The 15,362-nt window shown below is 32.4% G+C and overlaps 1 protein-coding gene across 1 annotated transcript in view; it reads left to right on the top strand.

The window, feature by feature from the left end:
• The first annotated feature begins 6,279 nt into the window (after positions 1-6,279).
• LOC143919122 (uncharacterized) overlaps positions 6,280-15,362 on the top strand; it is a 33,828-nt gene continuing 24,745 nt past the window's right edge. Inside the window, exons 1-4 of the mRNA XM_077441314.1 lie at positions 6,280-6,387; positions 6,787-7,453; positions 9,173-9,320; positions 12,281-12,877. Of these exons, the coding sequence (XP_077297440.1) occupies positions 6,897-7,453; positions 9,173-9,320; positions 12,281-12,877 (1,302 nt within the window). The 5' untranslated portion in view covers positions 6,280-6,387; positions 6,787-6,896. The remainder of the gene's footprint in view (positions 6,388-6,786; positions 7,454-9,172; positions 9,321-12,280; positions 12,878-15,362) is intronic.

The following is a 15,362-nucleotide window of genomic DNA, read 5'->3' as shown; positions in this document are numbered from 1 at the left end:
CAAAAATAGAACATTGAAATTCTGTAGAACACTGTCAGGTATAAACACGTTGATTTTTCCCAGAAAAAATAATGTTAACTGTCGAATATATTTAGTAAGACTCATTCATCCTTTAAAATTATTTTACTATTAATTTTATTGATAAAAATATATAAATAAAAAAATGATAAAAACAAATAGTTAAAATTCATCTACACTCATTTTTTAATACAATACACCGCCCCCCCCCCCCCCCCCCCACCTCTAGAAAGTCATTCCTTACTAGTCAAAAAATTTGCACCTCTCTTTTTAAAAGCTGTAAAGACGCCCCTGGTATTAGAATATACTAACAATAAACAAAATTACGTGTAAACAGTTGGGGCACGAGGAGGCTAAATCCACCTCCAATCCCTTTTTTTAATGAACTTTATATATTTTTAGGGACATTTTATGCCTGGAAAATGTTTTTTTTTAACAAATTATCGATTTTTAATGATAAAATATCGAAATTATTTAATGTTATGATACCTTGTAAAGTATATGTACTTAGTTGAAATATCTACAAATATTGTGTATCTTTCGAATATCTTATAAAGAATATAAACGACTGTCGCATTCTAAGACTTTTACGCGACCTTCTGTAAAATACGGATCTTTTTTCTTTACTTTGACTAACTGTCTACACTCAACATACAGTACCACTCACAAGTACCAGAGTATCAGATAAACTGAAGCTGGTGACCACGGGACCACGGCAGATAAGCAATTGCCCGGAACTGAATTACAAACCGGTTTTGTTCACCGCGTGATGAACGAGATATCACAGTACCTGCAATAAATAGGAGAAAGAATAAAATATAAATTGTATTCGACAGAAAGGAGTTTTAGTACACTAAAAATACTTAAAAATTATTTGAGATCGACCAGCGGTCAAGAGCGATTATCATATTTTAGTATATTATCAATAGAAATTGAATTATCAAATAATATAAATTTTGATAATAGAATAACAGACCAAATTCACGGAAAATTCGTCTTTACTTTTTTTTCTATCTGTAATAATTAATAGTTAAGTTGTTAATAATATAAAAGGTTATCGGTCTAGGCAGATTTATGGTTTTAGATAAAGAAAAAATTATTTGAAACAAACATTAACAAAAATTAAAATAAACGACAAAAAAATAAATATCACTAAATTTTAATTGTTGTAAGTGCACTGATTTCTTTTATAATATGATATTTATTGCGAAATAGTCAATGTGGGATATTTTTAATATAAAAAATAATCCTGTTTTTGTAATTTTATGTTTTGTTTTTGTAATTTTATTTTAAAATGTTTAATTTATATATTTTAATTAATATGTATTTTTTAAATGAAATAAATTATTTAAATCTAATGAAAAAATAATAAAGGGGTGCCAAATTGATATTTGCCAAGGGCACCAAAAACATCGCTACGGCTCTGTTTATAAGTATATAAATAAACCCTTAAAATTGGTAATATATAAATCTCACGTGTCAGGGACGTCACTTGGTGGTTTAGATATGTTGAGATTTTCTCAGGCCATAAACGTGCAGGATATTTGATGAAATACATACATACTACAAACGTTCATATGTAGTACATAAGTACCTATGCATCTTAGTCAATTCAATTATTCATTACTAAAAGTTTGGGCCAGCAGAAACTGCAACAAGTTTAAACAATGTTTTCTGAATACATATTCGTAAGGTGATTAGACTAGTCAAACTTACATATATCATGTATATATGAATGTACACAAATGTACATATTTATATAGCCAGTCGATACGGGTAAAATTTAATGGGTTTGAATTTTGGGTATGGTAAAGCCGTGCACTTGTTGCGTATAATCTCACGCTGTTGCGGCACGACGAAATGCGGTTATCCTTGGGTTCAAACCATGGAATTGTTATAATATTTGTTGACTTCGATAGCACTATTGCAGGTGGATACCAGCTGATCGCCCCAGGTAACTACCACAAATTTTAACTACCTCACCGCTGCTCTCCATCTTCATCTTTATTCACGGTTGAAGATTCGTATTCGAAGATATCGTACGATTCATTTTTTACATATACATACATATCGACAAAAAATATATTATTCCTAACACTTTTTGGAGACTGGCTTAGTTATTTCGATACGTATCGAACGGATGAACCAAGTTTCGTAATTTATTTTTATATTATTCTCGTACGAGGACAAACTGACTTCCAAATGTATGAATTTTTGTCAAAACCTTGGCAAACAGAACGTGAAAGAAAAATGGCACATCCTGGACGTTCAAATTTATGTTTTGTTTCGAATTTTATGATATGTACATAGATATATTATATGAATGTACATATTATACATATGTACATCCTGCACAAAACGATTATGTATCTCAAAGTGATGATAAACATCTCTCATATATGTATCACACAAATCTAACATTCATAATAGTTTACATACGTAGGTTTAATCACATATGTAATTTCAATTTAATTTAATTGATTACAGAAGCATTTTCAATTTAATTCAATTGTATAGCATCCGAAACTATTGACCATTGAATGGAATTTCATATTGTCAATTAGACATTTTTTGGGACAGTTAAGATTCTAATCACGCTAAATTTTAACGATAATTATATAACCATGTGAGTTCAATATTATGTTATAATGAGAAAGCTAATATGGACAGTGAATGTAAATATTATACTGTTACACGTACATATGTATGTATGTACATAGGTACCCATATTTAGTTTCATTGGTGAAATTGAACCCCTGAATTGCGATTGTCAATCAAATTTCTAAAAAGTTTATTGTGGGTGCTTTTAACAAATTTCATGTAAAATATACATATGTACATATTAATTGAATCAACTGGACTTTATTTAGTAACTTTCGTGTTCTGCACAGTTTTAAAAATTGTATACACCGAAACAACTGGGAAATATTTTCACGTATTGACAATCGCGCAATCGTTCACTTTCACTAAATCGATGCCCATTTTATGTATAAGGAACACAATTCGAAATTCAATTATATTATACACTCTGACGAAATCCATATTTATAATGCTAATTGAAGCCTATATTTTTATAATATTGACGAGTCTTCATCCATCGACAATCATACTAAATATATGTATAATATAATATAATCTTATAATATGCACGAAAATATGTACATACATTCGTATAGTGCACATACATATAATACATATGGGGCTTATAAAAACGAAAACTTATCGTGATAAAACCGTTGAACAAAAGTTGTAAATTTTTATGAGGTTACTATAGGTTAATATGGAAATTTTAGAAAAAAATAATTTCCTTTTAAATGAATAATAGGAAAAGTTCAATTTGAAATTAGCTGTTTTGTTTTATTTATTTTTGTCGTCGCATGGATACTGACATATGTAATATAGATGCATAAATACATATGTACATACAAATTGTACGTAATATAATCTAATATATGTGCATATATACCTATAATTTCGAAAGAGACATTGTATGTAAGTATATAAATATGTAATGTTGGTTAAATAAATTTAATAAAAAAACAAATGAATATTTACTATTAGATTCGCCATGTTTAAGCTGTTTATATTACAAATACTGAGCGAAGCCGGGTAAAACAACTAGTGGCATATATTATATGTACATATGTAGTATATACGCATATGTAGATATAATACGCCATTATAGTCCAAAACGTGGTTGAATTCGTCTGCGTTGCACCGGAAATTGGATAAGAACAAGAGTGTTCAAAAGAGGGGTCCAACGAAAAGTGCACCTTGTGTTTTTAACACTTCCTGTCTGCTACGCTTCAAGGGCTACATTACATTCTGCATATAATACATACATACGTACGAGTATATCTACACGTTTACGTGGTGTAGGTACACATACAAAAATAATATGAGGTGAACTATCCGTCGAATTTGTGCAATTACTTTTTAATTTTGTCGGTGTCACGACCACAAACAAGTCAGGATGGGCAAATCTCGCCTCTAATTGATTACGAAAAGCATAATGGCCAAGAACAATGGTGGTCGAAGTTCGCTGGACCAATGCAAATTACAGGCCTATTGAGCAATATTCCTGCGCTTCTTCTGATGGTGACTCAGCTGAGGTGAGGTACTCAAATTAAATATGTATGTACCTACATATAAAAGGGCCATTCGACTATTTTATCTGCATTTATGTGTGTCAGGGATTTTTATATATCATTTACGATTTCAGCCGATAAATACCATTGCAATCAGTGATTAAAAAACATAGGGAGATTTTTTGGAAACCGTTGCGTTAGAAACGGCACGACAGCAGGAGAGTGTGTCTCCTTTCATACATTTTCAATTACTTTTTACTAATTACTAACGAACAAATTTTAAATTTGTGACGGCTAGTAATTGCTTTTTTCTATATTTCAATTGTATAATACAGATACTGATGTGAGATTGATACCACAATTAATTGAATGTCACTAAGAAAGAATCAGAAAATTGTGGGGCGAATTTTTAACGGGAGCTATTGCGGAAATGAAACATATGTATGTATGTATACATATAAATCTATACATACATATATGTATCTGCTTCAATATTCTGGTTTCGTAAAATCTAAATTATCAAATGAAAATGTATTGATTTTCATGCAAATGAACCACACTCTAACTTAAAATTTATCGAGTAAACCTCTCGATATACAATAACAAGTCAATAATTATTTTGTATACATTGTGCGTGAGGGGGTTTTCGTGTAAATTCAATCCCCGTATAACGCGGTAGATCGATTGGCTGTATGTTCGAGTGACAATTTTTTCTAAACACCCTCAGAAAAAAATTTCGCCTATGGCGCTCTAATCTAAAATTTTGTATGGCTTTGACGCATCGAGCGGCGCCCTAACTTATTTGGCACCCTCGGGCGCCGCACGACCCAGCCCCCCCTTAAAACCGGCACTGCCTACATATTTATTTATTTATTTATTTATTTAACATATTAGCCACAGTGACATTACAGAGATCTCCAACGCGTCGCTGTGGCCGGTCATTTAGTAATAATAACATGATAACAGTAATAATAACTTATAATACTAACAATATTAACACAACATCATTAAAATCATAAAATCATAAAAAAAGAAAAAAACATAGATAAAGTAATAACAATCATTAATATTTATAATAGGCAAAATCAACCACTGGCATTCCTCAACAACCACTCAACCAGATTAGTATATGTTATATTGAAGAGGTCAATTTCACCAGAAATCCTGTTAAGCAGATATATCGCTCTAGGTATAGGAGCCGTTGACAACATATTTGTGCGAGCCACAGGAGGAACAAACAAATCACGATTTCTCAAGTCCCTGAATTTACAAGGTGCATTAAACCTAAATTCCTTTAGAACCTGAGGATTGTGTATTATCCCATTCAACAGCTTAAAAAAGTGTCTTCCCAGTAACATATTCCGACGAGACTCCAATGAGTTGAAACCTAACGCCCCTAATAGGAATGCACTAGGATATAGCCAAGGATAATAACCATACTGTTTCAAATAAAGATATATGAGAAACCGTTTTTGGATTCTCTCGATCTTCAATGAATGAGTTATATGGGTAGGATTCCATATAATAGAAGAAAATTCTAGAATACTACGTACTAAAGATTCATAAAGAATTTTAAGCACCAACGTACTCTGGAAAGGTTTGCTAACTCTTAGTAAGAATCCCAGCATTTTTGTTGCACGCAAACAAATATTGTCTATGTGTCGTTTAAATTGAAAATTATTCGAGAACAAGACCCCCAAATCACAATATTCATCTACAAACTTTAATTCAACACCACTTAGGCGATATGGATAAATCAAGCGATTTGAATATGTATATGTATGTATATACCTATGTACATACATACATATTATATATGTTAAATGCTATTTTTTGAAATAATCGATTAAAAAAGTATGATTTCACGTGGACACAAAAAATGCGCGGATCGAGAAATAATAAACATTTAGCATTAAAGAAATATATGTAGAATAATATAAAATATCAATATCGTTCAGCCGAACGTCCCAACACTGGGCGGGGCCCCTCAAATAGTCCGGGCCCTGAAACTTTAACCCCAACTTCCCCTCCCCCCTCGGTGGCCGTGCTTCCTACCATAGTATCAATCCTAGAATTGGTGTTATAATTGAATACGCACATGATTCAAGTTTTAACTAATTGCTATCCGTTTATTAATTAATCGTCCGTACTTGCCCAGCTGAGCTCAGCTTTCACTGAAGAGTCGATTCAAGCTTCGAGCAGTCCACTTGTGGCGTTGCTTTGACGCGGTCGCGCTACGAACCGTTCACTTCTCTTCTCTTCTCTCTCGATTACATTTATCGTAAATCTAAATCACACTTCATTAATTAACATTATAAATTCTATCGAAAGCTTGCAATTTAAACTCGAATTCTCCCATACAAAATAATTTAAATGCGATAGTATAAATGTATAGCATAGTAAAAAGCACGTGCTCTTGTTTATGTCGCAAGATATTGTGATATTTTTATTTCGTGGGTGTCTCATTTTTATTTTTAATTGCATTTTAAGTCATTACTGTGACATCTTCATGTTGACTAGTTTTGAACCGAAAACATGATACTTTATACAATTCATAATATAATTTGTTTGAATTTGAAACTATAATAAAATCGTTGATTTCATATTTGATCAAAAATTTAGTGTCATTGAATTATATTTACGATTTTGTGTTATTTGATAATAATCGACGCATTTACAGCTAAAATTAAATGTGATTAAATCGCGAGCGACAAGTAAATAGAGGTAGAGAGGCAGAGCGTCTGCGATGAATATTTGAATAGCAAGTGTGTAAAGTGAAGAAAGTGCGAAATGGCTGAAGAAGCGACCGTGTCTTCGGGCACAGAATCCTCGTCTGACAACGAGAGATCTTCATCAGAAAATGTGACGATAATCGCGGAAACTTTCAGCGACATAGCACCCAGCACGACTCTGTCGTCGGTCCAATCGGACGATTCGGCCAAACAACTGATATGCAAAACGCCCCAATCGCCCAAAAGCAAACCGAAACACAACATAGACATGAAATCGGCAACTGTCGAGAGCGAATTCGTCGAAAGCATGGACAAGTCGAGACACAGCCCCGAGACCATGTGCTCCAAATCCATACTGACATCCCTGCACAGCGACATTTCCCTGAGGGACCACTCCGAGAGGAGGCCGTCTAGATTGATACTTTATTTGGGAATTGCTCAGTTGCTGGTAGGGGTGCTGATGGTCATCGCCGGTGGATTGGTCATCATCCACGAGGCTTCGTTAAGTAGAACTGGAGCCGGTCTATGGGCAGGTTGCTTGGCGATTGCTACGGGGATCCTAGGAGTCCTCGCTGGGATTAACGATTGCTACGGCCTCTACGATAAGGAAACCAGGTACGACTATAGTTCCATTACATTTTTCACTAATCAATCGATCAATGTACATGGGAAAAACAAAAATACTTCTTTGGTCTTTTCTCTGTTAAGTAAGTACATACATATGCCGAATCTACTGCAGTAGCACTAACATAGAAGAAAATAAATAAATTAGTGCTATTTAACGTATAATCATTCTCTACATATAATAAATCATGTAAAATCGATAATCCTGATATGGGATGGATGATAAAATTGCGTAAATATTGTACATGTCATCCAACTATTTCCAGAAGCCACCGAAAAATCGAATACATTCTTAGATTACCAAATCTAGCCATTATTCTCATATAATATGATGTACTGTTTACGTGTACCTACATATGTACATTTGAAATTTGCGGGATATATTATATTATATGTACATACATGTGTATGTATAATCTTCACGAAATTCTGGGAGTAGTACATATATTACATTCAAATGTATGTATATGTATGTACATATGAAGGCTTTTTTTTTGTTTTTCGGTGCCCAGCAAGAAGGTGTTAACTTTTTAACATTAGTTTGCGGTTCCAAAATTATTACACTCGTATGAAAATTACAAAAGTGCGATTTCTACATCTCCGCATAGCGTTCAATATTATATAATTTGTTTTACCGTAAAAACAACAATTATATCAGTCAAGTTCCCGGATGTTGTGTGTGTGTGTTATCTTTCTTGGAAAATAAATACTTTTCTTCATAATTACAGTTCTGTCACACATTTTGTAAGTTCGAATTGGTCGAAAAAGAAAAGCTTTATTAAATTTAGATTTATTCATACAATTTCTGAGTGAATACTATAATATTTATCGACGACTCGAGATCAAATATGGAGTCAAAAATTTTATCAAATTTTCCGCAAGTGCTACTTATTTTTAATCCATCCACTACACCTGCACACACTTTCTCTAGTTAGTGTGCAAAATATCATATAAAAAATTTCAAAACGCATTATTCGTATTTAAAAGCAAACATTGAAATTGTTTAGCTATTTATTTGCGTTCAAAAAAGAAAACGTCTAAATTTAAAAATTTTAGTGCTTCCGTTAGAAAGTGCACGCCCGTAAAACACAGATAATACTTTATTATAATATTATAGTAATATTAATTAGCAGGTAACAAATAATTTATTTATTTACAGGTAAAACCCTTTTTAATACATAGAAAAATAAAATTACATAATAACAAAATAACATAACATCAATAGATAAAAGTAATAAAACATGTAATTTAATCATATAAACAAATATGACAAAAACAGAATATAGAAATTCAAAAATACTAAAAAACATAATAGATAAAAGATAAATTGACTACACGTCATATTAAATATGTGAAGATCCGTATGATCAGCTACATATGTACATACATATATGGTTAAATAACCCCATGGCTGTGAATATTGGAGAATTGAAAGGAATGCTAGATTTGGAATTAATAGGCGAAAACAGAACATGTTTTTGTACTCTATAACAATTTTTAGGTACATATTTACTTAAAAACTGAATTCTTGGGGAATCGGTGGACTATAAGTAATTCCACGAAGTACAAGGGATATGTGTCAAAATAATGAAATTTTTTTGGCAAAAGCTCACACATTTGAATGTTCCTTATATCCTTATTACATATGTACTAGTAAGTAATAAGGATACCGTATTTTGATTGCATAGTAATATTTGTAATTGTTTCCAGTCGAATGGGTAATCTATTCCTCACGCTATTTCTGGCATTGAGTTTGATTGCTTTGGCAGCTGGAAATTTGGCAGCAGTTCTCGCCGGAACAGGATTGTTGAGAGATGTTCGTCGTCCACCTTCCACTTCCAGCTTATCATCGGACCAGGTAAACATCTATAATATGCAGATAAAGTGGCCTTCATTCGTTTGTCAAAGTTCAAGATACATACATATGTACATACAAACAGAATTACGCATCTAACTACATACATACGTATTACACCAAACTAGACTTGACGCAATTTCGGCAACGAATTCCAATCTTCAACAATCATATTTGAACACGTCAAATTAGCGCGCACTATTCAATGTCTATTGTCAACCTTGAACAGCATTCCAATCTAAATCAACATTGTTTTATTTCATTTTAATTGTTACCGATTACATTTTGTTAAAACGCTGGAATGATTTCCTTTATCATATTGTATTATATAATAATTGAGCTTCTCAAAAGCATTTAATTATGTAGCTTTGATTATTTCCAATAAATCTTGATTTTTTTGTACGAATAGCTTTGACCTATGGAATCCAAACGATGTGTTCTATCTGCAATATACCATCACCCACTAAAATCAATGAGTTTCTTCCATTTTAAATGCAATAGTTATGTATTTAAAATTGCAATCCTCTTCTATAATATCTACATTATATTTCGTATTTTATATACTGCCGTAATAATTTTTAAATGGTACATCTACTATATATCTAATATATAATTTCGAAAGTGACTTTGTAAGGTTGTAAGGTTCGGTTGGGATTATCGATGGTTGAATATTATTTGGATTATATTTATGAAATATTATATGTACGTACATGTTCATATATAATATTTATATATGAACATACAATATATGTACATATGTACAAATATAATATTTATATAATACATATACATATATCATGTACAAATATAATATTTAATACCGCCGTATGTATTCATGTATGTATGTATATATGTACGTTGTACATAGTTCAATCATGCATGTATGTCGTTATAATTAATTAATTAATGTTAGTGATCGTTTTATATCGTACGTATGTACATACATATGTAGTACAATGTGTGAAAATAAAAAATTCAACATAAACGTTTCACTTTGATGTGAATGGTAATCGAAACAAAATCGAAAACACTTCCAAAAATATAAAATTCGGATTTCGTATAGTACTTATTTATGTGTAATAATATCGTATTAATAAATAGCAGACAATTTTCTAAGCAATTGTCGTTTCTTATGTCTGATTGTTGATTATTATCGTCGTGAAATTTCGTTAAATAACTGTATTTTGTAATGAAATTGAGTCGACCTTAATGCATGTGTTCTTCGTTCAAAACAATGTACATACATATGTATGTATATACAAATCTAAAAAAATCAGGATAATAAAACAAAAAAAAATAAAAACCAAATTTATTATTCATAATCGTTAAAAATTGTATTCACCGTAAGGTACATAGACAGTTTAATTTATTCGAAAATAAGTTAGAATGTATTATATGTACATATGTACGTATAATACGTGGTGTGTTTGAAAAAGAGATTAAAATTTACATACACATTTCAACGGTGTATGGTTTTTTAGATCACACGTTGTACGTATAATGCATACATACATAGTATGTACATTAATACACCCAGTATATTTCTATTGAAATATTGAAAATAATTATCGACTTAAATATCGATATTTTTTAAATATAATTTTCAATAAAATTCAATACTTAATAAATGTGCTTAGAATTCATATGTATAAAAGTAGTACCGAGTCACGCGTGGTACATATGTACATACTGTCGTGTTTTTAAGTTCACTATTGCTACTCGGCTCGTCGCTCAACATCATAATAAGGTATAATAATATTTATGCAACGCTTATTAAAGTTTCGCAAAAACGCATGGCACCGACTGCAAGCATGATATGCAATTTTATATGTATGTATGTACATACATACATATATAATAATAATAAAATGAAATTGTTTGTGTGGAATTGGCGCCTCGCACTGCCGTCTCTGATCGGAAAATACTCACCGAAAAACAACAACCACATTGCGATCATGACAATCAAAAAAACGTCCATTTGCCTCTTTTTTAGAAATCGCGTTGTGTTATTCGATTGGCTCATCGAAGAGTGTAGTTTCTATGAATTTCCCGGTACATACAAATCCAACCTCAAAATTATCTATAGACGCATACTAAATAATTTAGCCGTGAATTAAACTAAAAATATTCTTCGTGACAACTATGTATGTATGTATGTAATATTCAAGAATCAAAGTTATATGCCATGATAGATTTTGTGACTAAAGTTGGGGCCAATAATGTTCCTAAAATTAATACCAATAATCGTACATTTGTATGATAGTGAAGACTTATTATCATTATTATTTATTAACCAATTTGATTTCTTCTATTAGAGAAATTTTACTTGTTTCCTCGTTTTGAAGTGCCACTTGCCGGTAAATTTATTAAACGTATGTATATATACATGCGATTGCCTCGATTATTATTGTATAATTTTAAGATACTTAGGTTCAATTTTCGATTGTATTAAAATAAATATAGTATTATGAGTGCATTCACATGTACATATGTATGTTCATATAGAATTCCAGTCGAAAGCACAATCGTATTTGTTTCCTACTTCAGTGTCAATTGTGGGAAGAATTTTTCACTTTTTGTTCGTTCGTACATAAGTGGGCAATTTTCCACAATTAATTACATTATTAATGTGACCAACATTTATTCTCCCATTTTCGCGGGGCGGTTGCGTGAGCGATGACGACGGCAAAAAGTTGCAAATAAAACTCAACAAAGGTGGTATGAAATGCACAGTGGCGTGCGTGGCTCGAGCGAACTGTGTCGTCGATTCCAACTTTTCCCCGACGAAAAAATCATGAGAACATTTCGTCGGCGAGTTTTCTAGACAAATTGCATCGTGTACATATTATATTATACCTATACATACATATGTATGTACATACGTAGTATATTGAACCAGAATGAATACCTTGACAGATGAATGATTGAAACAAAAAATGCTAACCACCTCGTTTCGTTTTCAGGGCGAATTCGCTGAAATATACTGGCCTCCGATTTTGGCCAACATTGGTCTGCTGTTGGCTTCGGCTCTCCACTGTCTGCTGGCTTTGATCAGCGTCTACCACACCGCCAAGAGGGTGTGCTCTTGCTTCAGACCTCGAGAGCCGTTCAACCACAACCAATTCGATCCGACTTACTCGAATCTCCAACAGCCGTATTCGGTGATGAGCGTTTCGGAGAAGGCCCACGAAAAAGCCTCCAAATACTCGAGTGAAAATCAAGTGAACGGAAATCAAGACAACAGGAAAGATTTGAACCAAATGCTCGAGGGTAAGCTGATGAGCTCAGGATCTGACACTGACGCCACCGACGGCCACGTCCTAGACGGAAAAACATCCAAATCTGATCATCGAAAAATGTCTCACGACATTGGCGGCGATCCCCACGGAGTGGGATCTTACTTTGGAAGTGCCAACAGTAAAGATAAGCTGGTCTTCAGTTGGCTGGGAGGTCATCCCGGCATACCGATCAAGTTGCAGAAAGTGCCGAAGAATGGAATCAAAAAGGGCAAAATGAAACAGCAGCCCGTTTTTTTACTACCAGCAACAGCCGGCAATACGGTATGTCATCTTGAACCACTTTTTATTTATTCTCTATGTATGAACTGACGTGTTTATCACACTGGATGAACAAAACTGGCATAATTAACTTTTTAACTGTTTTAATATTGTAGGCGACATCTTTGAGTAACGCGCCACATCCTCTTGTTTAAAGAATCTGCGTACCTCAGTTTTTTTTAATGTAATTATCCGTTGATAATTAAATTAATGACACCGCTTTGATCGCATTATCTGATTAGCGTTGTGCTAAAACAATCGTTCATTCTGAATTGTTTACGACAAGCCAGCTTCGGTTTGTCTTTAAAGTTAGCACTAAATTGAAATAACTGAAGAATTACCTAAAAGTTTATATTTAAATCGTTGAGGTATTTTTTGCAATAATATTGGAATTTTAAATGATTTATTTTATGTATACGTACTACATACGTACATGTGTATAAAATTATACGTATTGATCAAAATGAGTCATTCCGTCAAAAAAACTTTTTCGCATCAAGAGATGAAAATCGTCTTTAAAATTAAACACAGGAAATACCAATTTTTGCAAAAAAAAATCGCAATTCCCACACAATATTTTTAACGATAATAATTATAATTTTTAATTTAATAAATACAAATAACTCCAACACCATTTAAAAATATTCTGTAAATTGTTTTTCATATAATTAAAATTTGCATATTTTGTAAAAAAAAATTCGGGTGTGACCAACCCATGACTTTATCTATGTATTTGATGAATATAAGAAGGTTACAAAACAAAACCAGCTCTAAGTTAGTACATAAAGGATAGAAATATAAATTTTCAGCTTAATACGTTCAGGGGTGCGGACAGAGTAGTGGGCACAACATTTTTGACTTTTCTACGAGGAAAAAAATCCCACTTCCGGTTCATTAAATTAAGTAATTTTTTTTTTATTTTTACTTAAAATCACTATTTTTATTATACACATTAAATATCAAGAAGCTTAAAACAATTTAAAAGGTCAAAATAAAATAATGAAAAAATAATGAAATATTGTTTTTAAAAAAAATACTACTTCCGGTTTACGAATTCTGACCAAAACCCTACCAGCTCTAAGTTAGTACACAAAGAATAGAAATATAAATTTTCATCTTAATATGTTCAGGGGTGCGGACAGAGTAGTGGGCACAACATTTTTGACCTTTCTAAGTGAAAAAAATCCCACTTCCGGTTTATAAAATTTAATAATTTTTTTTCAGTTTCATCAAATTGTAACAAGAATTATACTTGAATTTTTTTGTGACGAACACACATGTTTAAGGGGTCGAAAAAAATAGTGGAAGAAAAATCGAACAAGAGTAAACTGCTACTTCCGGTTAACGGATGCTAACTAAATTTTATAATTAACTTGGTTTTAAACTTAAACTTCTAGATATGAAATTTCAGTTCAATAAACCAAAAGGTTTCTGAAAAAAACATAAAAAACTTCGATTCTCTAGAGTAAAAGTACTGCTTCCGGTTCAGATAGAAATATTTAAAAAATATGAGGTTATAAAAATTATTATTTGTATTATATTTAAAAAAAATTCAGTCCGATTCAATTAGTGGTTTGGGAGATAATTGAATTCAAAAACTTAAAAAAAGAGGACACCTATAAGGCGAGGTACCATTTCCGGTCAACTTAAAAATTTGAAAAAAATTTACGTCGTGTCGATAAGAATTTCAGTAACCGATACTAAGTTTCAGTTCGATAGGACTAACGGTGTTAAAAATATCCCCAAAATACACACCCACACAGACACACACACAGACACACACACAGACACACACACACACACACACATTTTTTCTAGATCATGAAAACGTGATCAGTGATCGATTCTGAGTTCGAATCAGTCAAAATCTCGAGTTCGAATTTTCGCATGATCACAAAACTTCATCTATTGTTACTACGTACATAGATAAAGTAAAAATGATTCAAACCTGGTGTCCGTCTGCAGTTTTAACGGATTGAACAGTTTTTTCACCTAAAAAATGTCTACAAAATGTAACGAATTGATCTCGTGTCTCTTTTTATTATTCTTCATATGTATGTACATACAAAATAGTATTTTATGTAGATATGTATAGGCAGTACCTCAGTACCAGAGCATTATTGTAGCGTATCGCTTGCGCCATGAAGCAGAGCATGCACTTTCGGTTAATAAACACATCTTCATTTACAATTCAATTCGACGTGGTGTGGTGTGGTGTGGTGTGGTGTGGTGTGTTGTGGTGTGTTGTGGCCTCACCAGTTCACTTCTCAAGTGGGTATATGGATCCGGACCACTCAGACCCGCTGATTTTATTCAACAATCGACTTACTAATTTGTAATGCTTGGCGAAAGGAAAATCAATTAAACCCAGTGTTTTTCCTTTGCAAACTCAATTAATAAAAACCTTGATTTGGATCGCGTGTGGAACCAAATTTTTACCTACATACATACATACATACATACGTTTGTATGCACATACATACATAGC

The sequence above is a fragment of the Arctopsyche grandis genome, chromosome 1, assembly GCF_051622035.1.
Source record: "Arctopsyche grandis isolate Sample6627 chromosome 1, ASM5162203v2, whole genome shotgun sequence".
Lineage (NCBI taxonomy): Eukaryota > Metazoa > Arthropoda > Insecta > Trichoptera > Hydropsychidae > Arctopsyche > Arctopsyche grandis.
Note: the sequence above shows the minus strand (reverse complement) of the source record. Positions and strands in the feature narration are given on the sequence as shown.